The sequence below is a fragment of the Jaminaea rosea genome (genome assembly GCF_003144245.1).
Source record: "Jaminaea rosea strain MCA 5214 unplaced genomic scaffold BDZ90scaffold_5, whole genome shotgun sequence".
NCBI lineage: Eukaryota > Fungi > Basidiomycota > Exobasidiomycetes > Microstromatales > Jaminaea > Jaminaea rosea.
The window spans coordinates 286,711-311,288 of NW_020289979.1; the positions used below are offsets into that span (position 1 = coordinate 286,711).

Here is a 24,578-nt window from a genome sequence, read left to right on the forward strand (position 1 = left end):
TCGCGCGAGTGACTTGTGCTTGATGAGTCGTGCAGAAGACGGCCGCGCTGATCGTCGCGTCTATGTGAGAGGTTGTCGGGCGGCGAGGTGAGCCGGTGGCTAGAGGCTGGCATGACAAGCGTTGACGCTTTGCTCGAAGAAGTCGAGGGGAGACAGGCGTTTAAGCGGGTATCGTTTCCTCGATGCGATCAGCACCAGCAGATTTGAAGAAGTGGTGGCAAGCCGTCGACGTTGCTGTTGTCTTTGTCTGACTGAATGCATGCCCATCACGGCACGAGCGTCGACGCACCCGCTCCGCTCTCTCCGCGCTCCATTCCTTCCGCGCTCACCTTGCCCTTTCGCGCTAACGACCACTTCCTCACATGCTGCGATGTCAGACGCTCACTCATGTCACGATTGTTGTTGTTGTTGATAATGATGATGATGATGATGATGGATTGGAAGGAGAAGAGAAGAATTGAGATTTTGTCGAGCACACTCCGCGGCTCGATCTTCGCGGGCGAAAAGGGTTTTAGGCGAGGAAGGAGGGAGAAGGAGGACGCGTCGCCCGTCTACGGTAGGAGCAGTCTATCTAGCAACACACACCAGAGGTGGTGATGAGGACAAGACGACGACTACTACAGCAAAGAGAGGTAGCTACACGATTCCCCCACACTCCACAATCCAAATCCCACCGATTTGTCAAGGAGACAAGCGCAGAAACGCCCTTACTTCTTGCCAGCAGCCTTCCCAGCCTTCTCGGCAGCCTTAGTGACCTTACCCTTTCCTCCAACAGCTGCCTCGACGCTCTTAATAACGCCCACAGCAACGGTCTGACGCATGTCCCTGACGGCGAAACGGCCAAGGGGGGGGAAGTCCGTAAAGGCCTCCTGCGTTGGCGCGATCGTCCGAGGGGGTCAGATTAAGCTGTTAGCGCCGAAAAACGCAAAAACACGCAAAAACAACTCTCTCGCGTCTCTGAGTACTCACGACACACATGGGCTTGGAGGGAATCATCTTGACCATGGCGGCGTCACCAGACTTGATGAACTTGGGGTTGTCCTCGACGGACTTGCCGGTACGGCGGTCAATCTTGGTGGTGAGCTCGGCGAACTTGCAGGCAATGTGGGCCGTGTGGCAGTCGAGGACCGGTGCGTAACCAGCGCCGATCTGGCCAGGGTGGTTCATGACGATGACCTGAGCGTTGAACGAAGCGGCCTCGGTGGGGGGCGAGTTCTTGGAGTCACCGGCAACGTTACCACGACGGATGTCCTTGACGGAAACGTTCTTGACGTTGAAGCCGACGTTGTCACCGGGAAGACCCTCGGAGAGCTGCTCGTGGTGCATCTCGACGGACTTGACCTCAGTGGTGACGTTCGAGGGGGCAAAGGTGACAACCATACCGGGCTTGATGACACCGGTCTCGACACGGCCGACGGGGACCGTGCCGATACCACCGATCTTGTAGACGTCCTGGAGGGGAAGACGGAGGGGCTTGTCGGTGGGGCGAGTGGGGGGCTCAATGGCGTCGATGGCCTCGAGGAGCGTCTTGCCCGTGGACTTGCCAGCCTTGGTCTCCTTCTCCCATCCCTTGTACCAGGGCATGTTGGTGGTGGCCTCGATCATGTTGTCACCGTGCCAGCCGGAGATGGGGACGAAAGCGACCGTCTTGGGGTTGTAGCCGACCTTCTTGATGAAGGTGGACGTCTCCTTGACGATCTCGTTGAAGCGGTCCTCGGACCACTTGGTGGTGTCCATCTTGTTGACGGCAACGATGAGCTGACGCACACCGAGGGTGAACGAGAGGAGAGCGTGCTCGCGGGTCTGGCCATCCTTGGAGATACCAGCCTCGAACTCACCGGTACCACCGGCAATGATGAGGATGGCGCAGTCAGCCTGCGAGGTACCGGTGATCATGTTCTTGATGAAGTCACGGTGGCCAGGGGCGTCAATGACGGTGATCTGGTACTTGGGGGTCTCGAACTTCCAGAGGGCGATGTCGATGGTGATACCACGCTCACGCTCAGCCTTGAGCTTGTCGAGCACCCAGGCGTACTTGAAGGAACCCTTGCCGAGCTCAGCAGCCTCCTTCTCGAACTGCGCAGAGAGAGGGACGGGGGGGTGTGTCAGGCGCATATACGGTGGCGAGAAGCGCACGACTCACCTTCTCGATGGTACGCTTGTCAATACCTCCGCACTTGTAGATCAAGTGACCGGTGGTGGTCGACTTGCCGGAGTCGACGTCTGAGGGGACGAGAAGGGAAAGGGGAAGAGGAGGTCAGGCTGCGTGCTCGAGAGGGGAGAAGCGGTAGCCACGAGTGCTACTCACGTCCGATGACGACGACGTTAACCTGGGAGGTACAGAGGAGGGAGTAGAGCGAGCGTATCGATGGTCAGCCATCGTGACCGCTGCCAAAGGCTTCGCAGCAACAGCACCTCTCCCCCATCGCAGAGTAGAATCCACGCATGATTCGCTGCAGGCAATGGTAGCCAGCAGAGCAGGAACGCAGCATCTTCTCCACGATGGCAAGAGGTGATCATCGCTGAGCCATCGTGCTACTCACGTGGAGCTTGTCCTTTCCCATTTTGTGTAGTGTAGTGAGTGTAGAGATCTAACGATGAGGAGAAGAGAAGAAGTCGTTCGCAGCATCGGTCGCCCTTTGTGTCTCGAAATCGCTGGCCGCCAGCAGCGCGCGCTCTGCTCTCTCTTCGCTCTTCGCAGCGACACAAAAAAACCAAGCCTTGCTGCAAGAACGCACGGCGTGGGCGAGAGGGCTGTCGTGTCGGGCGGCCAACCGGGCGGCCGCCTCAATGTGCTCAGCGAGCAGCGAGCGCACACAGAGTCGAGTCGCCAGACACTGGCGCCAGGCGCAAGGCAGCCGGGCGGAGAAGGAGACCGAAACCAGCTTGCCCGCTTGCGCTCGTGGCTCTCGCCACCCAAGTCGAGTCGAGCCAGCAACCGGCACTGGACCAGAGGTCTGACGTGGTGCGCAAAACCGCCGAACAGCCATGTGGTCGTCACAGCCAATGACGCCGCGCCGCAGTCGACCCGCCCACGACCAACATCATCGATGGCCATGACCGCTCAGATACGGGTCCTTGATGGACGACTGACTAGAGAACCAGCGTGGATCGTGCCACATTCAGACGACGAAGATCATACCGCTGCTAGAACATGCCGCCAGCTGTCACGCCATCTATGCTTCACGCCCGACGCCGTGGCTCATACGCTCACTGGATGTACATTCTCGCTTTTGCACTGTGACAGTTCCGCTCACACCGCGATCATACTACTCAAATGCCCAACAAGCACCGCATCCAGCCCAGGCGTAGCGAGCAGGTTCACCACCTCCATCTCCTCCAGCGCGAGCAAAGGAGCCTTCGCCCCCCCACCACCTCTGGTCCGAGCGTCCTCTCCAGGACTACCCGCTCCCATCGCACCCGGACCGCCATCATCCTCTTGACCAGCGAATGCCAGAGAGGGATGCTGGTCAAACATATCCTTCGCCTCGTCTACAAGCTTGAGCGTCTCTACCATTCGGTAGATGAGACAGCTGAACGGGTTCTGCGTAAAGTTCTGCCCATCTGGTCCACCACCACCAGAACCACCGCCAGCCGCCTGACCTCCCTGTCTCGCGGTGCGCTTAATCACCCTCCATACACTCCCGACCCAGCCAGCCGTCCCGTTTCGCAGCTTACCCTTCAGCCGACTCGAGGCCATGAACACTACATTGTAGAGACACATGGCGATGTGCTCCGTGTAGGCCAGGCGAGCCTCCGTCCTGAAAAGGCTGAAGTCGATATCGCTGCAGGGTAGCATGCGGACGAGGGTCTGAGCTAGGTCGTAGAGGGTAGACTCCGGAATGAGAGTGGAAAGAAGACGACGATTGGAGTCGGGTTGGGCGAACCGCGCAAACGAGTCGAGGGCCCTGTGAGAAGAAGAGAGGGAAACGCCGATCAGCAACCGTTCCAAATCTCGCAATTTCCCACGCGCGAACTTACATCTCAGCATAATGCGGCACTCTGGCGGCCCACGGCACAGGGGCAGGTCTCATTGGCGGCGGCATGCCCGGCGGACCCGGCGGTGGTGCCGGTGGATAGTCGTAGATGAGCCCCGCAAGCTCCTCGATAGCAGCTCCATCGACCATAAAGGAGCAGAGCAGGTCGAAGAGGGAGGCCACCGTTGTGACAGGTAGCTCTGCGAGCTGCAGATAAGGTCCAGCGATGCTGGATAGGATGAAGAGGACGTCCTTGCGTACTCGAAGGAGCTCGGTGGTGGTAAAGACGTGCGAGTGTGGCGACGATGCACGGGCGTTTTGCTCCTCCTCACTGTCGTCCTCGCTGCGGTTGCCAGTTGACGGCGGCCTTTCAACCAGCTTTCCCAGCAACACCAGCAGCTGGCCATGATCGGCAAGCAGCTCAACGTTCTGACCCATCGAGGCAAAGTTGCGCAAAATGTCGACGACTGTTAGTGCCACATCGGCTTTGCGGCTCTTCTCGCGCTCTGCGAAGAGAGCGGTGGTGTATGAAAAGCCATTAGAGAGACCGTCGAGGCCCGCAGTGTCGAGTTCGCCGTCGCGCACGCCAGTAGTGGGCGCAGAACCCGAGCGACCATGCTTCACCCGCTTGAACATCTTTGCCTCTTCTTCCTCCTGCAGGGCATCGGCCACCCAGTCTACGTGTGTCGACCGGCCCGCGATGTCGAAAGAAGGTGGCTCGGCGCCATTGACGGCGGTATATGCACTGGCATCTTCCCCTGCTTCTTGAAATGCGGACCTCTCAAGCAACCCAACCAGCTCGTCCACCAAGTCACCACAATGCGCCAAGCTCACGTGAAACGCATCCGCCCTCACTCCACTCCCGGAGCTCAGCACCAAGAGTTGGTTGAGCGCAAAGCTCACCTCAATCTCGAGGCGCGACTTCAACGAGAACACCAGACTGGAGATGTCCACTGTGCCGAGCTCACGAACAGAGCGTGGCTGCTTGCCGTAGCCTCGAGCGAGAGGGGCGAGCTCACTTTCGACGGGATCTAGATTCCACGTCGCGTGAGTGTCCACATCCCGGCGGAGGGGAAGGTACTCTACTTTGTACTTGTTGGGGGGATGCACGACGGGCGGGGGAAGGGCTGGAGCGGACGGCTGTCTCGCTTGCTGCTGAGCGTGAGGCGGGCCACCGTCCATCGACTGCTGACCGAGCGGAGGAGCGTCAGGCGCCTGACCTTGCGGTCCAGCAGAGCTGGGTGGCCTTTGAGCCTGCTGCGCCTGCGCATTTGTCTGCGCGCTTCCCGCCCTGACAGCAGCCAGCGCCGCCGCCTGTTGTGCCGGATTGAGGTTGCCCTGCTGTAGCATCCTCATTGCCGTCTTGGGCGTGAGGTGAGGTGCAGCCGAGGGCGGTTGCGGCGGCATGGCTGCGGGACCGCTAGCTGGCGTCCCCGGGGCCTGCACTGAGCCTTGGCGACTGTGAGGTTTCATGTCGTTTGCTCCGCTGGCTCCACTTCCTGGCGGCCCTTCCAGCTTTGGCATTTTGGGGGTGGAAGTCTTGCCTGCTTTGCCAGCACCAGCAGGCGTTGCTGCCTGGCCCCCACTCTTGCGCGGTCGCTTTTTGCTGGCTGAGCTGCCCTTCTGGTCCGTAGACTCGCTCGTCGTGCTCGCTGCGGGGGTAGGAGCTTGCGCCGGTTCGCTGGACGGTCCCGCTTGAGGTTGAGGCTGAGGCGGAGGCTGCTGTTGCCCGCCTGGCGTACCGGCAGCCATCATCATGCCAGGTCCCTGCGGCTGCTGCTGCTGCTGCTGCTGCTGCTGCTGCTGCTGCTGCTGCTGCGACTGCCCTCTGATAGCAGCCTGTGCCTGCATGAAACGATTCCTCGCATCCTCGCTCGAGATCTTGCCCTCTGCGACACCCCGCTGTAGCTGGTGAGCGAGCTGCTGGATCATCTGCTGTTGTGCGGGGTTTAGAGCAGGTTGCTGCTGCCCTGGCTTGCCTTCTTGGCTGCCTGAAGGGCCCTGTCCTTGCGTTTGCGGCGGATGCTGAGACTGCTGATTCATTTGGACTTGCGGTGGCGGCTGCTGCTGCTGCTGACCGGGCATCATTTGCTGGCCGGGGTACCCCTGCTGAGGCATCCCATCGGGTCTTTGCTGCTGCTGCTGCTGTTGCGGCTGAGGAGCAGGACTTGGCTGTCCACTCTGCTGCCCTGCTCCTCTCGACTTGTTCATCCACCACTCCTCAAACGGGGCCAGTCGCTCCCTGTACCAATTCCTCAATCTCTCAGGTGTCTGCGCCGGCGTAGGCACCTGCTCTCTATTTCCCTCCCCTTGCGGATCAGGATTGGCCACAGCGAGACCAAGCTTGTTAGCCAAGATGATCCAGCCCGTCAGAGCCTGCGGCACATTGGATGAGGCGCCGGGAACTGTAGTGGAAGACAGCCGTCCGGAGCCGCCCATCCCTATGACCGATGCGAAGAGGGCGTTGAGCTCAATGTTGCGCGTGCCTTGGTCGCCGCCATTATTGCCTGAGCTTGGAGCGGGGCCAATGAAGGTGTGGGAGACGTTGGGTGGGAAGGGCGTGCCGCGCTGCGACATGAAGGAGCTGATGATCGCGGTGAATTGGGAGAGGTTGCTCAGACCGGGAGGAAGAGCGGAGGGCTGTGAAGGTGTGACTGGTGGCTGAGACTGCTGCTGCTGTTGCTGAGGAGGTCCTGAGGGATTCAGGCCTTGGCTTTGCTGCTGCTGATGACTCGACGAAGGCACGCTCTGCGGGGTAGCAGGTCCTCGCTGCTGCTGCTGCTGTTGATGATGGTGCTGAGACTGAGATTGCTGTTGGCGTTGCTGCTGTTGCTGGGCAAAAGCCTGCAGCGCCGCCAGCTGCGACTGATGCTGCGGAATGTCACCGGCGCCAAAGGGCATGCCATTCGCGCCTCCAACGGAGCCAGGTGTACCGGGGAAGCCTTGGTTCTGATTCGAGCCTTGCCCTTGGCCCATTCCCATCCCACCCTGACCAAACGGATTCATACCCGGCATCGGACCGGAGGAGGACTGATTCTGCATCTGGGCTGAAGGTCTCTGTTGTTGGCCTTGACCTTGCTGATTCGGTTGCTGATTCGGCTGCTGCTGGCTGGAAGGGGTGGGCGCGTTGGCCTGCTGAGGAGTAGCTGGCGTCTGCGGCTGCTGGGAGCCCTGCTGCGACCTCCCCATTTGAGCTTGCTGGCTCTGACTGCGCAGCATGTTGACCAGCTGATCATGCATCGCTTTCATCCGTCTCATCTCGTTGGCCAGGCGTCCTTGCTCCTGCTGCTTAGCGGGGCTATCTGGCTGGGAGCTGACGTTTGACCATTGCGCTTGAAGGTTGCCCATGTTGCTGCGAAGGGCCTGCAGCGGGGCGGAGAGCGGGTGCAATGGATCAGCGATTCATACTATGCCAATTGCGAAGCCCTCGCGGCGCTCACCTGAAGCATCGCCATGCCATTCTGTGGGGACAGACCAGCGGGGAGCATGCTGGGCTGGGATGATGATCCGTCGTTGCCTCCTCCACCGCCCCCTCCTGCGCTTTGAGGCATATTGTTTGGCATCCCCTGGGTGGACTGCTGCGAGAGCAGCGCCGGGTTCATCGACCCGCCCATTCCCATCATCTGGGACTGACCCTGCTGCTGCTGTTGCTGCGCCTGGCCGAGGGCAGCTTGGAGGGCTTGAGGGTTGATGCCAGCGGGGAAGCCATTGTTGCTTCCGCCGCCGCCAGCATTGCCGCCTGAGCCTTGCTGGTTCATGATACTGCGCGATCAGGCTGCGTTGACCTTCGGAGTACGCGAAGTGCTGGCTGTATGCTATGCCAATGCTACTGATCCTCGCGGATGCATGCGACGCGTTCGCGACGAGATGGCGTCCGCGCCTCTTGCAGGCTGATGGCGATCGTCCTTCTGCGCGACGAGGAGGCCGATGTGAGGACAAAGTAGGAGAATACGACACCACGAAGCCCGTCCTGCTCAATCTAGTGGTGCAAGAGCAGGCGCGGTTGATCGAGGATCGTGAATGCTGGAATGAGGGGACGGAAGGGGACGATGCGATGGACAGACGGAACTGGCCGCCTTCCTTGAGCCGCCCTGTGCCCGTCTGGCGCGACGCCGGGTGAGCGACCTCAAATGATCAAAGGCATTGCAATTGAAAAAGTAACGATACAAGTACAGATGTTCATTATAGGCAGCTCACGACTCGGTCATGCAAGTCGAAGGCTCGTACGGATAAAAAGCGTGCTGAAAGGGTATTGCTGCAGCTGACCGTCGTAGAGTGGGATATGCCTGTACCCTTCTCGCATGGCGCCGAGGGAGAGGATATACGATGCGAGTGCGGATCCGCTCGGCATGGGGGATGTCAAGGACGCTGAGGTTGATCGGGTGGATGGGGATGTGGACGAGTGGGCGATGTGAGAGGAAGCAAGTAAGGGAGAGGCGGGAGGAGGTGCGGCGAGAAGTGGTGATGAGGGCAAGCCTGCAGATGAAGAATCGGTTGTCGGCATCGTTGCAGACAAGCTGGAGGAGCTCGACGAATTTGGCAGTGGGGAGCTCGATGGTGACGGCGAAGGCCCATTGCCAGTCGCTGCGCCTCCAGGTGTGGCGTCCGCGCACACCTCAAATCGAAGAAAGGCTAGATCGAGCAAGCCTCGCGTCAAAGCCTTGACTCTCCCAGGATCGCTCGAAGACTCGACATCTGGGAGCTCCGACTCGCCTGCCGGGACGTCGATGCTGATGTTGAACGCTTCGTTCCACACTGGACTGAAGCCGTTGCCCTTAATGACGCTTGTTCTGAAAGTTGGTGTACCGCCGCCGGCATCGCTGCGGGATTTCTGAGGTGATGGGCTGTTTCCTTCGCCGGTAAGGAGCGGTTCGAGTTTGCTGTCGCTGCGATTCTTGAGGAGAGTTACGTTCGATGCAGGCTTGATTGGCGTCGTGCTGACGGTCGAGGACAGAGGCGCTTCGCGAGACCCTGGTCTGGCCAGCCCTGCTTGCTGCTCACCCTGCTCCTGCCTTCCCCAGCTCTCCGGCGTCAACAGCGATACACTTACAAACGGGTCGAGCACGTCGCCATCGCTTCTCTCCTTTTCCTTCACGACGTCGCGCATCCGCGGAAGCTGCTGCGCCGACACGATAGTCAGCTCGAGCACAACCCTGATTGACGATCTCGCGGGTCGCTTCTTTTCCTTCACCCTCAACGCCTCGGGCTTGCGCACGTATCCGACGCCAGCATTACGCGTAAACAAGGCCTGGTTGAGCGCGAAGCCCAGGTCCAGCGTCTGCCAATTGAGCGCAACTAGTTGGCACCCAACAGCCCACATGTGGTGCGGCAAGTAATTTGCACTCGTGTGCAGTCGAGCCAAGGAGCTCATGGAGGGATAAATCCTCGTGAGATGCGTGCGATTGTGCTTGATGAGATCCTCACGCGCACCAGATCGGTCACGCACGTACTTGAACGCCGTGCGCTCGCTCAGTGAGATCATGTGCTCTGGTGCGTAGACTTCTTTCTTGCTCAAACCGCGGTGCTTGACGCCGACCGTATAGACGAGGAGAGAAGCCAACTCTGGGGCGATCATGACCTTCTTGCCCCGCGATGCAGCAGCTACAGAGGGCGCTGAACCTACAGAGGAGGGAGAACTGCCGTCTTCGCCGCTGTTGCCATTGGTCCCGCTCGAGGAGCGATGTCCTGCTGCGGCAACGGACCGCATCAGGCCGCGAGCGTTGGCGAAGAAGCCGCCGTCGGATTCTGAATTAGTGTCCACGCCTGTTGAGCTGGCTGAGGGGTCCTCATCTGCTCCAAGAGCTTCGATGGAGCTCGAAGTTGTGTCGCTGCGCATGAAGCGGTCTGGATCGGTAACATCGATGTTCTTGGCTTTGATGAGGATCTTGCCTCGCAGCATCTCCGGTGAGGGGAGCCCGTCGTCGACGTTCGAAGCAACTCGCTCTGTGAGAAGCGCTGCACCTAACTTCTCACGCAGCATCTTCGCCATGACTGCTTGCTGCGATAGGTCTGCGTGCACTTCGAGGGAGAGGATCAAAGGATACGGCGAGGCGACAAAGGCGTACCTTGCGATAGTTGCCACGACGTCCGCAAAAGGCACCTTGGAGGTAAGAGTGCGGCCGTGAGTGATCTGAGGCTGGCCGTTCGGCCCATCCCAGCAGTCGAGCTCGACTGAGCGAGCCCCGGCTTGCAGTGCCCGCGCGTAGCCTTCGACGGTGCTGTCGCCCTTCCATTGACCTCGTACGAGATAGGTATTGTGGCTTGAGCTGATGTAGTACTCGCTGAGGGGGCGGCTCATGTCTTGCGGTGCCACTCGCTGATGAGCGCTGGAGGAGGTTTGCACAGCGAGGAGCTGCTCTGCAGTCTCTGCTTGGGCTCGTGATCGCGACGATGACGTGGCAGGCTGAGCGCCGGTGTCGCTATTTGGTACGACCATCGTAGCATCTCTCAGCACGATATTCTCGGAAGACTGTAGAAAATTGGCAAAGCCCTCGAGTAACATCAAGCTCTTGTCGCCCTGTCGGCTCGAGTACTTGCTGAAGGTCGAGGCTGTCCAGTCTGAAGCATGATCATGCTGGCGCTGCTCTTGTGTAATGAAAGTGCCGAAGGCTTCAAGAGACATGGCCTTGGAGGCGATGCCGCTCGATGGCTGAGGTTCTTCTGGCGCACATTGAGCCGAGGTCGCTTCGACCGGTTGAGGGCTAAGCGTCTCTGTGTCTGCCCAAGTGAGGAAGATATCCTCGATCTCTGGCCTCCTTTTGAGCACGGCGACGAAGCGCTGGAAGTCCTGAAAGTCGAGGTAGCCGCGTTTCTGCCAATCAGCAGCATCAAAGCTTCTGCGGAGGTCGACCGCGTTAGACTCAATACCCAGGCGACGGCAGAGTCGGACGACCTCGTTGAAATCCAGCTTATCGTCACAAGATGAATCAGCGATACGCCAGTTCTGCCGCAGCCAAAGAGCGTTTCGCTGCTCTAGCATCCCGAGTCCACCCAACAACTGCTTGCGCAGACTTTGCAGCTTCTCCAGGGTATCGCGCCAGCGCTGCAGCGACTCATCCGATAGAGCGATGAGGTGCAGACTCTTGTACGCTGCGCCCTGCTGGTAGATGATAGAGATCCATCGCGGCTCATGTGCAGCCGAAATGTTGAGCGAGATACGGAAGGAAGCCCCAAGTGCGCCAATGCGAACCTCCCTGATGGCCTCGAGGTTGATCTTGTTGCCCTTCTTGCTCGCCCAGAGGATCTGTCCTCGATCGGCGTCGAGTCGAAGGATGCGCTGCATGACCTTTTTATGGGTGACTTTGAGCATAGACTCGCCATCTTGCAGGGAAGTGGATACATCTAGTGCTGCGAGGCCCGGTGAGTCTTGTGGAAGGCTCGAGGTGCTCGAGGGTGGTGACGAAGCGGGGTTGCCGCCTTCATAAGAGCTGGCGCGGCTGAGGGAAGATGACGGCCGCTCGTTGGGCGCTGAGTTGGAGGCTTCACTCGTAGCGAGCTCGCCATCTTTGGACTGCATCTCCTTGAATGTCTGGCTAGCTTGTCGCCTCAGAACGTACGCTGACTGTATGCTAGCCAGCGTCTGTCCGACGGAGCGACCGAGGCTTTGCGGGCTGCCGCTGTGCGATGGCGAGGCTTCATCACTTGTCGCCCTCCTCACAGGAATCGGTCGCGATGGTGCGGTGCTGACGCCAGTTGGCCCTGACGTACTTGACGTACTTTGGGAGACATCGCTCACTCGACGACGATGGCGCTGAGCAGCATCATTGTGTTCCTGCTGGTGCGAGGCGGTCTCAGAAAGACGCTGAGCACTGCGCCCGCTACCGCCGAAGAGATTGGAGAGCCAGCTTGCCGAGTGTTTCTCTCCAGTCATCTGGGCTGGCTATGACATTGTTGGCTGAGCTGAACGAGGGTGTGAGAATGAAGAGCAACTGAAGGAGCGGGCAGTGTCCAAAAGACTGAAAGCTGGAGGTCCAAGTCCGTTGCGCAGGTCGGCCGCCGAGACAAGACGTGAGTGATGCACGGGCGCATGCGAGGCGAGCTGAGCATCAGGGCGGCGGCGGAGGCGGCGAGTCCAGCTTGAATGCTTTGCCATCGCTCCCATCTCTCCAACCCTCTTGCTCACCACTACCTCTGCAGGGATCTGCCACAGCTCGAGATGTCGTCTTCAACAGCACCAGCAACAGCAAGCGCTCCCGCCGCTTCCTCCACCAAGCCGTTCCAGACCAAGCTCGTCCTTCTGGGCGAGGCTGCCGTAGGCAAATCCTCCGTCGTGCTCCGATTTGTCTCCAACGAGTTCGCTGAGAACAAGCAGCCTACCATTGGAGCTGCTTTTTTGACTCAGAAGTGCAGACTGGAGGACAAAGTCATCAAATTTGAGATTTGGGACACGGCAGGGCAGGAGCGCTTCCACTCGCTCGCGCCCATGTACTACCGTAATGCGCAGGCTAGCGCTGTCATCTACGATGTCACCAAGGCGGTGAGTTGAGCAGCGAGCTTGGCATCATCTGCCGTGTTTCATCCGTCTGACAAGGCGATCCTCCCTCCCCCCGCGCAGAGCTCGTTCGAGAAGGCCAAATCCTGGGTCAAGGAGCTGCAACGCCAAGCCAACCCGAACATCGTCATTGCCCTCGTCGGCAACAAAATCGATCTTCTTCAACAGTCCTCGTCGTCCAGCAATGAGGAGGGCGGCGGCGATGACACAACAGTCGAGGCTAACGCCGACGGCGCTGAGGCGACGCCTGCTGCCAGCTCGTCTGTGGTTCGGGCTGTCTCCAAGGAGGAAGCCAAAGCCTACGCAGACGAGAGCAACCTCCTCTTCTTTGAGACGTCGGCCAAGACGGGCGAAGGCGTCATTGATGTCTTTACCGAGATTGCAAAGAAGATCAACCCGCAGGATATACAGCAACAGCAGCAGACACAGCAAGGAGGACGAGGAGCAGGGCAGGGAGCTGCTGGTGGAAGGCAGCAGGGTGGAGGCAATGTGAGCTTGCAAGATGGGCAGCAGGGAGGCAGGAGGCAAGACGCTTGTGCTTGCTAGTCTGTTGCGGCCCTGGATCAGGTCCTCGCCGCGCCTCGCCACGTCATGCCTCAGCTACGCCACGATACGATACGCTCCCATACCGCTATCATGCCCCCTTCCTTCATTTGTTCATGCCCTCGCCTCGTCCCTTTTCATCTCCTTGCTCGCTTTCACTTTGGTGCTCTCGATGTGTCCATCTTCTAGCCTCGATGCGCGGCATATATGCTAGTCGAATCAGCCAGTCATTTCCTCAGACGACGTCTTTTCTATTGCCAGACTGCGTATCAGTGCTCCAGCTCTACCCTCTTCCCGGGCGCCCACTCCCTGCACACCTTGGCGATGTTCGCCCAATACCTCAGCTGCGTCGCAAGCACCCTTGCGCCCTTCGTGTCCCCCTGAGCAAAAGCGCTCTTTAAGCCCTCACAAGCCTCATCGTACAGCTCCTGATTGGCCACGCGCACAGGTTCTACCTCGTCTTCAGCCTCGGCCTCCTCCAATTGCTCGCGCATCTCCATCACTTGCATGAGCAGCGAAGGGTCCTCTAGAGACTCTGCTTCATCCGGGACCGCCTCGCCTGCGTGTTCGAGGAGATAGTGGGCGCGCAGAAGGGGGTCACGAAGAGTCTCGTAGGCCTTGTTGATCAGGCTGCTCTGCGCTGCGGCGGCGGCTTGCTCGGACTCGGGCCGGGAGTGAAGGCGATCTGGGTGGAAGAGAGCTTGCTGCTTGCGCCAGGAGGCTTTGAGCGCTGCAAGGTCAACGCTCCACCCTCCATCGGGCGTGGAGGCCACGTCTCCAATGTCAAGTAGGGCAAAGTAGTCGGGCTCCCCAGTCGGGCCGCGAGGTATCGTCTTCTTGTCACTCGCTTGCCTTGCAGAGGTCGAGAATGATCTTGTCTTTCCACCACCAGGAGGCAGCGGCGGAGCCCCAGAACCGCCCATCGGGGGTGCAGGGTTATCTGCGTCCCCGCCTAGCACGTCCTTCAAATTCTGCTCAGCGCTTCCCCTCTTGAGCGGCTTGGGCTGCGACGGGTCAGGCTTCCATCCAATCAGGTAAATGATGCCAAAGGTAGCCGGGACAGTCCCGTCTCCGTCGACGTTGCCGTGCAGCGCCCGGTAGATTGCGTCTGCAGCGAGGAGGGTATCACGGCTGAGGATGGGCCGGCGATTGATGACTGCATTGCTTTCGCCCATGTCGCGGAGGTCGTGGATGAGCTCGAAGATGCTCGGGTACGAGACAGCTACCTCGTCCACGTCGACTGTAGGGATGGAGAAACCTGCGCGTGACAGTAATGACGCACAGTCCCTGCTATCGGTCATGGGGCTCACTCGAGGAGAGATGCCGCCCTCGCGTTCTTGCTCGGCGAGCTGGAGGCTGGTGCGCAGTTCGAAGAGGGTATCGCCTCCGAGGAGAGAGCCGACGAAAACGCCGTCTGGGCGGAGGGAGCGTTGAATCTGAATGAGAGAGCCCGGTAGATCATTAGTCCAGTGCAGAGTCGTGTTGCCTACGAGGCAGTCGACGGAGTCGGGCTCGAAGGGCAGCTCTTCCTCGTCGATTACGTGGCGCTCAATCTCGACTGGCGGCAACAGGAGACAGGTAAGGATTAGCTGATCGCTCATGAAAAGGGGACGACGGTATGTGGCTTCCAACGTACAAGGAAAGTGGCCATCTAAATGCTCATCGCGATAGAGAAGCTCTCGGCTCGTATCGCACATAACAATCTTCTTGCAGCCGGTCCCTTCCTTGTCCAAGAAGTGGCGCAAATACCCGGGCCCACTTCCGAGCTCCACTATAGTATCAAACTGCCGTCTGATATCCAGAATGCGCTCCGCGAGACTCTCGGCCGCAGCCATTCTCACGTAGTCCACTGTACGGCTTGCTGAGCCTCGTTGTCCACGGTCCTCTGCGCTCGCGCTTGCTTGCCCGCCGCCGACCTCAAAGCTCTCCCGCAGCGCTGCACGCGACTTTTGCAGCAGCTTGGCATTGCGGTCAAAGATGGTGAAGGGAGACCCTGGCTTGGGGGCGCCTGGCGCAGGGTTTGTGCGCTTCGACGTGGTGGCATCGTCGTCGGCGAGCGGGGACGACGACGAGGAGGACGTGGCGTGCCGGCGTGGCGGCAAGAGGGAGGCAGAAGCAGTCGCGCTGCGCCTTGGTGTGCGAGCACGGCGGCTGATGAGGCGCAAAGCTGCGCTGCTTGAAGCTGAGGGACCTGCCATTGCTCCTATCTCGATGGATATACGAAGGCAAAGGGGAGTTGACGGGACGAGGAGAAGAAGCTGGGCCTCCGTCGAGCGGGAGTGGAGGCGCAGCGCATCTTACATTACACGCCGTTCACGCCTTCGCAACTTACTCCTTGTCGCCTCAACGCACGCCGTTGCACTCGCTCGCCCCAACGATGATCAAAACAACCTCAAGTGTGAAGCGATTGCAATCCACTGAATTGTGCTTCGTGGGCGCCATCAGAAGATCATCGTCGACTCTTGAGTAGAAGCGGAGCAAAAAGAACCTACGGCGGGACTCGAACCCGCAGCCTTTGCCTGCCCCGCAGAAAAGAAAATAGAAGGGCAATGCGCTAGCCATTGCGCCACGCAGGCCATCACCGTATTTCGCCGGAGGAAGCTATCCTAAACTGCAGCTGAACGCGGCGTACTGCCGCGGACCCTCGCTGGATGGCCCGTGCTCGAACCGCAAGAACTTCCCGATTGAGAGTCGAGTGCGTCGCCCAATCTTGCCTTGTCTTGCCGCGAAGGGCCGGTAGAGGAGTGAGAGCACAGCCCAGAGTCAGCTTGCTCGAGCGCTCTCACATGACGATGACGATGACCTACGCCGCCTTTAATCGCTGTTCTTGACCGTCTTCGTGAGGGCTTCCTTTGTGCCGTCAGAGAGACGCTAACGTCGCTTCCACCTTCCGAGTTCCGGCCTTCTTTGTTGGCCTCGAGGACGATGCTCCGCGACAGACAATGCAATGACCTCGTGAGACACTCACAATCCATCGAAAGCAGTGCTCTTCGCCCTCGCCTTCTCGTGCCACCACACGTCGCGGCCGGCTAGACTAAGTTCAAGCGCTTGTACAAGCCGCCGTACATAGGCCTCTTCATTGTCCCCCAGTCTTCAGCCTCTCGCCTAGTAGCCTTGCTCTCACTTACGCGCTTGACGCGGCTCAATTGGACGACGCGGATGCAGTCCTGTCGGACCAGTCGACGCACTCCGATCGCGGGTGCGTTGCGTTGCGTTGCGTCTCGTCGTCTTCTGCTCCCGTCCCTCCAGAGCTCCCTGCCTCCTTTGCTTCCCTCACCTCACCTCTCGACGACTCGACTCGACTCAATCCGCTCCCTTGTTCCTTCTCCTCGCACTGCTCAGCATCGACGTACATATCTCTCCTCCGGTGCCTTCACTCCATCCTCAGCATACGCGCGAATACAAAAGGGCGGGCGTCGCGACGACTTCTCCCCCACGTCACGCAGCATCGTCGTCCCTCACCGCAATCTGGGTGAGGATTGAAGAGGAAGGCACAGCATCCATCCAAGCATCAAGACCCCGATTGTTCAGCATCTCGCACGCACGCATCCGCACACACGCATCCGCACGCACTCGCATGTAAGCATCGCCCTCCCTAGGCGTTGCTCGCTACCACCCTGTCTAACGTCGTCTTGCCTGCTTGTCACTCGTGTAGCCTAGCCTCTCTCGTCCGCCCGCAATGACCCCCGCCTCATCACGCACAGGCGGCCTCGCCTTCGGCATCCCGGCCCAGACGGGCGCACGAGCATTCAACGCAGAAGTGGCCGAGCACTTGCGCATCTTCCGCGACCTTATCGAGAAGGGAGAAGCATGCGTGGCCCGTTTTTTCCATATGGGGGCGTGCCCGACGGACTTGGGCTTGCAGCCGCTCACAACGTACCAGATTGCATTCCAAAAGACGGTGCGTGGTGCGAGGGCAGAGGCGGAAAAGACTTGGTGCTAAGAGGCTGACGTCGTAGTACCCCTTGGCCGCATCGCCCGCAGGCCTCAGTCACGAACCTGACCATCAAGGGCAAGCACGAGTTCCTGCCCGGCTCACATCTCGCAGAGGTTGCAGCAGCCAAGACTCCGCGACGTCGCAATGCCTCTGAGGGCAAGCTAGCTAAGAAGAGACGTCTTCAAGCCATCCGCGAAGAGGGAGAGGGCAGCGCTGGATCGGGCAGCGGTCAGCAGCAGCAGCAGCAGCAGCAAGCAGGCGAAGCTCAGGCGGACGACTCGGGCTTTGATGCTGATGCCTCAGGGGAGTACGACGGTCAGCATGGATACGAAGAATACGAGAGGGAGCAAGAGCAGCAGGACTACGTCCGCAGCATCAAGAAGCATTGTACTCCGCACGCCCGCGCAGCGAGTGAGGCGCCATACGAAGAAGGCGGATACGAGGTTGCTCACGACGACGGATACGTCGGCTACGAGGGAGACGAGTCCATGAACAGCATCGTTGTCAATCTCCACCCGCCTACGCCTCGCAAGCCGAGCAAGGTGAGTAGCAGTGATGGGGAGCATCAGTCACTCGTCCCATTCCCCTGATGGCTCAATCCTTTCCTCCACTCTCGCCGATCCGCAGCCGTCCTCACGTCGCCCGGGCCCACCCCGCTACTCCGCCCGCTTGCGCTCCGGCTCCATCACCCCTGCGACGTACGGCCTTGACGACCTGCGAGAGCCCTATCCCTCGATCCCGCCCTCAACAGCCGCGCCCAGCGAGTACTACTACGAGGACGGCGACGAGACATCCAGCATCGCTGCTGGCAGCGAAGCTACGACGCGCTCCAACATGACGGTCACCCAGGCGACGACGACCATGCCTGCTGGTGGCTGTCATCAAGGGTCACGGAGACGCTCTAGCCGACTCGCGAGCTTGCCTCCAGGCACCCTTGAACAGGACCCCGTACTGGACGCGGCCTACCAGCTCGATGGAGTGGCATTGGACGCAAACCAGAGCAACAGCCTGGAGGACATTTCCTACGAGCCCATCGACGATGTAGACATGCTGTCTTCGTATGGCGGCGGGTACAGCATCGCCTACTCCGATCCAGAGGAACAACGCCTTGCTCTCGAGCAGAACGCGGCAGAGGCAGCGAGGAGGGAAAGGGAGCTCAGGAGCCTTCCTGGACCACCAATGGATATCAGTGGTAACTTCGACGGTGAAGCTATGAGGGCTTGGCAGGCTGGGCTGGCCGCAAGTGGGGCGCAGATCAAGAGCGAGCCGGGCATTGGGCTCTAAGCCAGGATGGAGCAGCATGCCTTACCACGGTCAGGTCGTACACGCAGCAGCACACGCAGATGGCATTTACATCACTCAGCATCTAGTCTCTTCATTCACGTTCTCGCATCCTGTCTCGTCTCAAATCGGCGCTCGTATGACGCATTCAACTCTGCATATAAACTCGAACAAAGGAAGTCTCTTGGCCCGGACTCGTAACGCCTCACACCGACGCAACCACACCATGACAGCAACTGGCTTGCTTGCTCGCGTCTTGTCTGCTCGTATGTTTCGCTGTCGTTCTTGATTGGAATGAAAGTCTCCCTCTGTTGGTAACGAACAGGCTTGATATCGAGCATTGATGAGGATCGTAGATGGTGTCGCGCGACGTAAGCGGGAGCAAAGGAGGGGGGCCCGAGCGGACGGGAAGGGGAGCAAGCAACACCTCGATCCGATGCAGGTTGCCGATCTCTCCATTTCACCGTCCAACGACCGCACAGAACGGAGCATCGGGAGCCTCGAGCTCATCGCTCCTCATCCATCGCATCCATCGCATCCAACATCATCTAGAGCATCGACACATCGACAAGCGGGATGGAAGTCGCCTCCAGCACGCCCGCCATGTCCGCGAGCCCATCCTCTTCATCTCTCGCCCCTCCTCCTGCGACATCGTCATCACAGCAGCGAGCTTCTCCGCCCGCATCCTCATCTTCAATCTCCTCGAAGATCAGCTCACCGGCATATCGCCCCGGATGCAAGCATCTACGCTGCCTCCCGCCATCAGAGCTCAAGACGATGCTGAAGCGGTATGCTCTTGGCGTCAGGTGGGGAAAGAAGATCAGGCAGGGCTTGGTGCAGAATCTGGAGTTGGAGGAGGATGAAGATGAGCAGCAGAATCGTTGGGGATCCAGTACGCAGCAGAAGAAGGTGAGTGTTCCATGTTGAGACGCATCAATTCATCTTGCCAACCGTCGTGGTCGTGCTCACACGACTCACACTCTCCTTCCTGGCTTGCAGCTGCTCCCCCACCCGCTCTGCTCAGCTTGCTATGCAACGCTACACAAGCCCTATCTCTGTCTCTCCTGCGGCTATGCTGGCTGCTTCTACGGCTCTTCCTCCTCGTCATCGGCGGCAGTCTCCCAAGGATGCATCACGCGGCACATGACATCGACAAAGGGTGGCCACGACTATGCGATTGAGCTTCATTCTGGCCTGTTGTACTGCAATCAGTGCCAAGGAGCAGTACATGATCCAAGGTTTGAGGCCATCTACCATCGAGAGAGGGCGCGAGCTGCAGGGATTGGTGGGAGCAGTAGCCGTCATCCTCTTCTCATGGACTACACCGACAACGACGCTGAGAGCAGTCCGGCAGTCACTTCGCTCCCACAGCATCCGATCTCGTCGCGAGTTCCCCGAGGCATTCACAATCTTGGAGCCACCTGCTTCCTATCGGTCATTCTTCAGAGCTTCGTGCACAATCCTGTGCTCCGCAACTATTTCCTCTCGGATCGGCATAACTCTGACTTGTGTGGGCATGCTGCGGGAGGGGAGTCCTGCGTAGCGTGCGAGATGGATCGGCTATTCAGAGACGTGAGTGGTTGTGACAATCTCCTCAGAGCAGGCCGACACTAAGATCCTCTCCTCCCTTCATGTACGCAGTTCTTCAACCACGACGCACACCCACGCACCACCCTGCAGCCGCCAGCTCCATCCCCATGGACACCCAACTCCTTTCTTTACACCATCTGGCGCGCTCAAGCGCAGGAAGGCTCCCATGAGCTTTCTCAAGCAGGGCAACAGGACTCGCACGAGCTCTTCATCTCTGTGCTCAATGCGCTGCACACTGCCTTAACAGCCTCGGGGAGCGACCCGAAGACGAGAAAGGGTGACGTGCCGAGGTGGAGGAATGAGAACGATCGAGCAACGACGGACAACGGGGCGAATGGCAGTCACGAAGCCAATGGGCAGCACCATCATGCCTCTGGCCCGTCGACGGGCTTTGCCTCCCGTCTATGCGACTGCCTCATTCACCGCACGTTCGCCGGTGTACTCCAGTCGGACGTTCGTTGCCTCGTCTGCGGGTATCGCTCCTCGACGCACGATCCTGTCCTCGATCTTTCCGTCGACCTCAAGGGTCCCGCGTCGACAACGTTCAGCGGCTCAGATGGAGGTGCACTCTTCGACGATGCGGACCCGCTTGATCTACTAGAGGGACCGGCGAGCAAGAAGAAGAAGGGACCTGGGGGCCAGGCGGCTGCGGTGCTGAATGGCGGGGCGGCAATGAAAAAAAGCAACTCAAAGCAGGGCTCTCTGCTCCCTCCAACAGGCAGTACGTCCTCTCCGTCGCGCAAAGTCTCCCCAGTAGGCGATCTGGACGGCCCACCAGCGCAGGATCTACTACACTGCCTGCGCCGTTACTGCACGTCTGAGCGGCTCCCTCCCTCATCCTATTCATGCCCGCAATGCGGGCCAGTCGAAGCGTCCAAACAGCTCAGCCTTCGCCGTCTCCCGCCAGTGCTCTGCATCCAGCTGAAGCGCTTCGAGCATCACTTGCTCGGGAACAGCAGTAAGGTCGAGGCCAGAGTGCGCTTCCCCCTAGGACTGGACGTGAGAGAATTTGTTACTCCGAGCGTACTCGAGAGAGGAGAGCGTGCTAGAGATGGTGGGAGGAAGGGAGGGGGAAGAAGGGCAAAGAGAGAGGGCAGTGCGGGTGGCGAGGATGATGAGGGGGAGCGCAGTGCAGAAGACGAGGAAGAGGACGACGATGGAGCGTCAGACGATCCGCTAGCTATCGAGTAAGTGCACGAGTTCGGCCTTCGACGAAGCATGACCAGAGACTGACTCTTCACCCTCTCTCGGCGTACCCGCAGCGACTTCCTCTACTCCCTCTTCTGTGTCATTGTGCACGAGGGTACGCTCAACACGGGCCACTACTGGTGCTTTGCGAAGTGGCAAGACAACTGGTATCGCTTCAATGATGCTGAGGCGCCGAGAAAGGTCAGCGTGGCGGAGGTGGTTGCCCAGGAGAAACAGGTGTACCAACTGGTTTACGTGAGGAGGGGGCTTGAAAACGTGCGGTGAAGCGGCAAATTTCGCCCGTGAGATAGGAAGAATAGCACTGCATTAGTACGAGTCAAGGAAGCCTCCAGGGTATTGAGATAGAGGTGGAGGAAGACAGGAGCGCACCGAGCCAGGTCCTCACGCTCACTTCGTCTTCTCCTCCATGAGCTTCACGCTGAGGTTCCACAGCTGCTCACCAAGCTTGTCATCCTGGCTCAGCTTCGTTTGAGATGACTTTTGCCCAAATTCGGCTCGATAGACATCCCAGCTACCTTCCTTCTCCACCTCGGGGCTAGTAGCGCCATACAATGGGGAGAGCGCTCCGTCCTCTACGGGCTGGAGGACGTACTTCTTGAGGACAGAACGACCTGGCGTGTACTTCCACAGTTCGGAGTCGATGACGCCCGGGTGGACAGCGATTGCGTGGACGCCCTTGGCGGCGTAGCGAGCATTGATCTGGCGTGCGTGGAGGATGGCGCAAAGCTTGGCTTGAGAGTAGCGCATCCACGTTGCGCTTTGCTCGATTAGCCCGAGCTTGCGGTTGACGGTGGAGAGATCGGAGAATTTTGGGGATTGGAAGGGGTTAGAGGATATCATCTTGTGGGCGATGGAGGAGAGGAGGACGATGCGCGAGGCAGGGATTGAGGATGCGTCTTGGGTGGCACGCGCCTTATGACCTGCTTCGAGCAGGGGCAAGAGCTCTTCAGAGAGTACGAAGTGGCCCAGGTAGTTGGTTTGGAACTGGGTCTCGACGCCATCCTTTGTGAGCTCGTACGGACAGGCCTGTGCGCCAGAATGGGAGACAAGGGCTCAGCGCTCGTTCGGGTCGCGCCTCTCGGTACTCACCATTAGCCCTGCATTGCAGACCAAGATGTCCAACTTCTGCTCCTTGCTCGCGACCTCGCGCGCTCCATCCCTCACACTCTGCAGATCGCTCAAATCCACCCGAACGAAATGCAGATCCAGTTCCTTGCCTGCATTCTGTTCCTTGAGCTCCTTGATGGCCTTCTCACCCTTTTCTGGGGAGCGCGAGGCCATGTAGACTTTGGCCCCATGCAGGGACAGCTGCTTGACTGTTTCGAGGCCAATGCCGCCATTTCCCCCTGTAACGAGGGCTGTGAGGCCGGTGAGGGAGGGGATGTCGCCGGCGGTGAAGTGATTCGAAGAGGGCATGATGACAGAGTGGGTCTACAAGAGGTTGAAGAGGAGGGAGTTGTACTGAAGTGAGGTGTCCTTTTTAGAGCTCGGGCGTCGAACGGGATCAACGTCTGTCGCTCTTTCAACTCAGGGTCCTTGAATTGAACGCCTCTTTCGTCACAGTCCGGAAATGGGCAGGGGATGAATGCTCGGCTACGGTTGAAAATTGACTTTCTCTCCGCCGACCTTTCGATTGAGATGAAGTGGAGGAGAGATGCAGCGGACTCCGGATGACGCTCGACACTTGGCCCCGAATGCAGACACGGTTAGTGGGACAGACGACACAAGGAGGAAACGAGCGGGCTAGCATGCACACTAGTCTAGCGTTGGTCGCCAAGAAAGCGATGTCAGTGATGGACCACAAGTTGCTCATCTCCCATGCGCTTTGTTCAAATGACAGGTGATGGGAATGACGACGGGCTCTGCTTTCTGTCCTGGTACTCAGCCCGACGTCTCCCACATCGTCCACCTCTCCCTCTCGCCGTCCTCACTTGCCAAGACCAGCGGGTGCACTGTTGCTCCTCTGCATCCCAGCGGCCCTTCTGTTCGCATCTGAAAAGTCGCGCACGATGATATCGCACGAGACAAGATTGCACAGCTGCTTTGAGGAGGTCTTGACCGTTGACGGGAAGAGATTCAGGCCGGAGGCTCGCTCGACTGCCTCAACTGCGAGCGCGAAAGACGAATTCCAACGGTTAGCCTTCAGACCTTCATCGTCTGATCATGATCTGGGACTCACCTGGTACCACAAAGCTCTTGAGCGGCGTGTCGTTCGATACACGGGCATTGGGAATAACAAAGGCGCCAAGGCCAACCCACTTTTCTCCAGCCAGATTGCCTGCCAGGCCTCTTGGTGTAAGATGGGTTGTGGAGCTCGAAGGAAGGGCCCCCTTGACGTCGCTTCCTGGCTTGCCCACGCCCAGGACTACCTTGGCGAAATGGGTCGGGACGCCAACGGAGGGTGGAGAGCCGATTACCCTGCGGCCGCGATGCAAGAGGGCGATTAGCCATCGGAGTCACTCCTGCCGCAGCTCACGTCGTCGTACTCACTCGTAGCTGACTCGCCACTTGCCGTCAGAGTCTTGCTTGGGCAGGTAGAGCGGCACAGTAAAGCAGTAGACGTCCCTGAACTGCCCGGTCAATCTTCTAACGAAGTCCTCCGTGTGTGCCCAGTAGTCCCGATTGAATCCCTCGCCGACCTGAGGCGCAATATTGGTCAGGTAGAACGTCTCGTCCATTGCCTGTTGGGAGAACTTGGCATCCGCCGCAGCCACCATGTGGCCGCGATCGTAGCCGCTGCGGAAGTAGTCGGCGAGGTGAGCACGAAAGAGGTCAGGAATGCGAGAATCCTCTTTAAAGACTGAGTTGCTGCGATCACCCCGGGGTGGCGGAGGCGTGCCCGGCGGAGGAGGGACCTTGAGGAGGGACTCAGCTGTCATGTGGCAGGCAACCTGTAGAGGGATGCAGAGGGACAGGTTAGCTTCTATTGGTAACAGGCAGTGGTGTTGGGTGTACGCACCCAGCTAGGATGTCGTAATCGGCGATCATAGCCGGCGACGTAGGCGGTGTTGACGAGAAGGTCAGAGACGGGACCTGGCGTGAGGATGAGACGGGAGAGTGTAAGTATATGCGCTTGCCTCCGCTCCTTTGCTGCTCACCTGGGTATCCCGACGCCTCGATTGCTCCTCCTGCCGCCTGAGCTGCCCTTGCGAGGAGCCTGCGGTCAAGAAGATCAGTGTCGAGAAGGTTTGAAGTAGCGCCAGGCGGTGATGGAGTAGCCCCTGGAGCAGGAGGTGCGGGCACACCAGTGGCAGTCGTCTTTGTTGGCGGCACTTGCTGCTGCTGCTGCTGGTGTTGCTGCTTGTCCGACTTTTTTGAATCAAAGAGAGTAGCAATGACGGCTCCCGTCAGTCCTCCCAGACCAAACAGGCCGACCAGAGTGGCCGTTCTAGTTGACGCCATGAGGTCAAGTGCTGAGGTCAAGGGAGAGTCAAGGCGGAACGAGGACAGTAAAAAAGCGAAATGCGAGTGGCCCCAGCGAGCCGCGGACAAGGCGGAGACGGAGACGGAGACGGAGGAGCTCGCTCCCCCCGCACATGACTGAGCGTCA

The 24,578-nt window shown here is 59.2% G+C and overlaps 10 protein-coding genes and 1 non-coding gene across 11 annotated transcripts; 4 read left to right on the forward strand and 7 right to left on the reverse strand.

The window, feature by feature from the left end:
• Positions 1 to 6: 6 nt before the first annotated feature.
• Positions 7 to 687, forward strand: BDZ90DRAFT_158846 (hypothetical protein). Its single transcript, XM_025503597.1, has one exon. It carries the CDS (start codon positions 256 to 258, stop codon positions 595 to 597), a length of 342 nt encoding a protein of 113 aa, XP_025362596.1. The 5' UTR covers positions 7 to 255; the 3' UTR covers positions 598 to 687.
• BDZ90DRAFT_231757 (translation elongation factor 1 alpha) lies at positions 438 to 2,578 on the reverse strand. Its single transcript, XM_025505983.1, has 5 exons — positions 2,544 to 2,578; positions 2,309 to 2,330; positions 2,144 to 2,223; positions 970 to 2,076; positions 438 to 869 (listed from the first exon to the last, which is right to left on the reverse strand). The coding sequence occupies exons 1-5, from the start codon at positions 2,562 to 2,564 to the stop codon at positions 708 to 710; spliced, it is 1,392 nt and encodes a 463-aa protein (XP_025362597.1). The 5' UTR covers positions 2,565 to 2,578; the 3' UTR covers positions 438 to 707.
• Positions 2,579 to 3,188: 610 nt separating this feature from the next.
• Positions 3,189 to 8,012, reverse strand: BDZ90DRAFT_279127 (hypothetical protein). The gene is made up of 3 exons (XM_025509151.1): positions 7,418 to 8,012; positions 3,982 to 7,340; positions 3,189 to 3,908 (listed from the first exon to the last, which is right to left on the reverse strand). Exons 1-3 carry the CDS (start codon positions 7,733 to 7,735, stop codon positions 3,254 to 3,256), a joined length of 4,332 nt encoding a protein of 1,443 aa, XP_025362598.1. The 5' UTR covers positions 7,736 to 8,012; the 3' UTR covers positions 3,189 to 3,253.
• Positions 8,013 to 8,113: 101 nt separating this feature from the next.
• BDZ90DRAFT_231759 (PLC-like phosphodiesterase) lies at positions 8,114 to 11,931 on the reverse strand. The gene has a single exon (XM_025505984.1). The coding sequence runs from the start codon at positions 11,845 to 11,847 to the stop codon at positions 8,182 to 8,184; it is 3,666 nt and encodes a 1,221-aa protein (XP_025362599.1). The 5' UTR covers positions 11,848 to 11,931; the 3' UTR covers positions 8,114 to 8,181.
• A 240-nt stretch (positions 11,932 to 12,171) lies between these two features.
• On the forward strand, positions 12,172 to 13,014 carry BDZ90DRAFT_209114 (ras-domain-containing protein; the record flags this gene model as incomplete). The annotated part of the gene is made up of 2 exons (XM_025504033.1): positions 12,172 to 12,453; positions 12,532 to 13,014. Coding segments are annotated over 2 exons (765 nt in total), but the record flags the coding sequence as incomplete, so codon positions are not given.
• Positions 13,015 to 13,280: 266 nt separating this feature from the next.
• BDZ90DRAFT_259820 (S-adenosyl-L-methionine-dependent methyltransferase) lies at positions 13,281 to 15,209 on the reverse strand (the record flags this gene model as incomplete). The annotated part of the gene is made up of 2 exons (XM_025508192.1): positions 13,281 to 14,569; positions 14,648 to 15,209. 2 exons carry the CDS (start codon positions 15,207 to 15,209, stop codon positions 13,281 to 13,283), a joined length of 1,851 nt encoding a protein of 616 aa, XP_025362601.1.
• Positions 15,210 to 15,496: 287 nt separating this feature from the next.
• On the reverse strand, positions 15,497 to 15,587 carry BDZ90DRAFT_t23. The gene has a single exon. It is a non-coding gene; the product is annotated as a tRNA-Arg (tRNA).
• Positions 15,588 to 16,433: 846 nt separating this feature from the next.
• On the forward strand, positions 16,434 to 18,435 carry BDZ90DRAFT_231761 (hypothetical protein). Its single transcript, XM_025505985.1, has 4 exons — positions 16,434 to 16,590; positions 16,667 to 16,912; positions 16,996 to 17,490; positions 17,576 to 18,435. Exons 2-4 carry the CDS (start codon positions 16,691 to 16,693, stop codon positions 18,230 to 18,232), a joined length of 1,374 nt encoding a protein of 457 aa, XP_025362602.1. The 5' UTR covers positions 16,434 to 16,590; positions 16,667 to 16,690; the 3' UTR covers positions 18,233 to 18,435.
• A 236-nt stretch (positions 18,436 to 18,671) lies between these two features.
• BDZ90DRAFT_231762 (cysteine proteinase) lies at positions 18,672 to 21,585 on the forward strand. Its single transcript, XM_025505986.1, has 4 exons — positions 18,672 to 19,138; positions 19,229 to 19,801; positions 19,871 to 21,006; positions 21,082 to 21,585. The coding sequence occupies exons 1-4, from the start codon at positions 19,007 to 19,009 to the stop codon at positions 21,290 to 21,292; spliced, it is 2,052 nt and encodes a 683-aa protein (XP_025362603.1). The 5' UTR covers positions 18,672 to 19,006; the 3' UTR covers positions 21,293 to 21,585.
• BDZ90DRAFT_264502 (NAD(P)-binding protein) lies at positions 21,416 to 22,444 on the reverse strand (the record flags this gene model as incomplete). Its single annotated transcript, XM_025508639.1, has 2 exons — positions 21,416 to 22,054; positions 22,118 to 22,444. 2 exons carry the CDS (start codon positions 22,442 to 22,444, stop codon positions 21,416 to 21,418), a joined length of 966 nt encoding a protein of 321 aa, XP_025362604.1.
• A 511-nt stretch (positions 22,445 to 22,955) lies between these two features.
• On the reverse strand, positions 22,956 to 24,458 carry BDZ90DRAFT_251560 (hypothetical protein; the record flags this gene model as incomplete). Its single annotated transcript, XM_025507736.1, has 5 exons — positions 24,127 to 24,458; positions 23,988 to 24,061; positions 23,519 to 23,919; positions 23,208 to 23,446; positions 22,956 to 23,134 (listed from the first exon to the last, which is right to left on the reverse strand). Exons 1-5 carry the CDS (start codon positions 24,428 to 24,430, stop codon positions 22,956 to 22,958), a joined length of 1,197 nt encoding a protein of 398 aa, XP_025362605.1. The 5' UTR covers positions 24,431 to 24,458.
• Between the last annotated feature and the right edge of the window lie 120 nt (positions 24,459 to 24,578).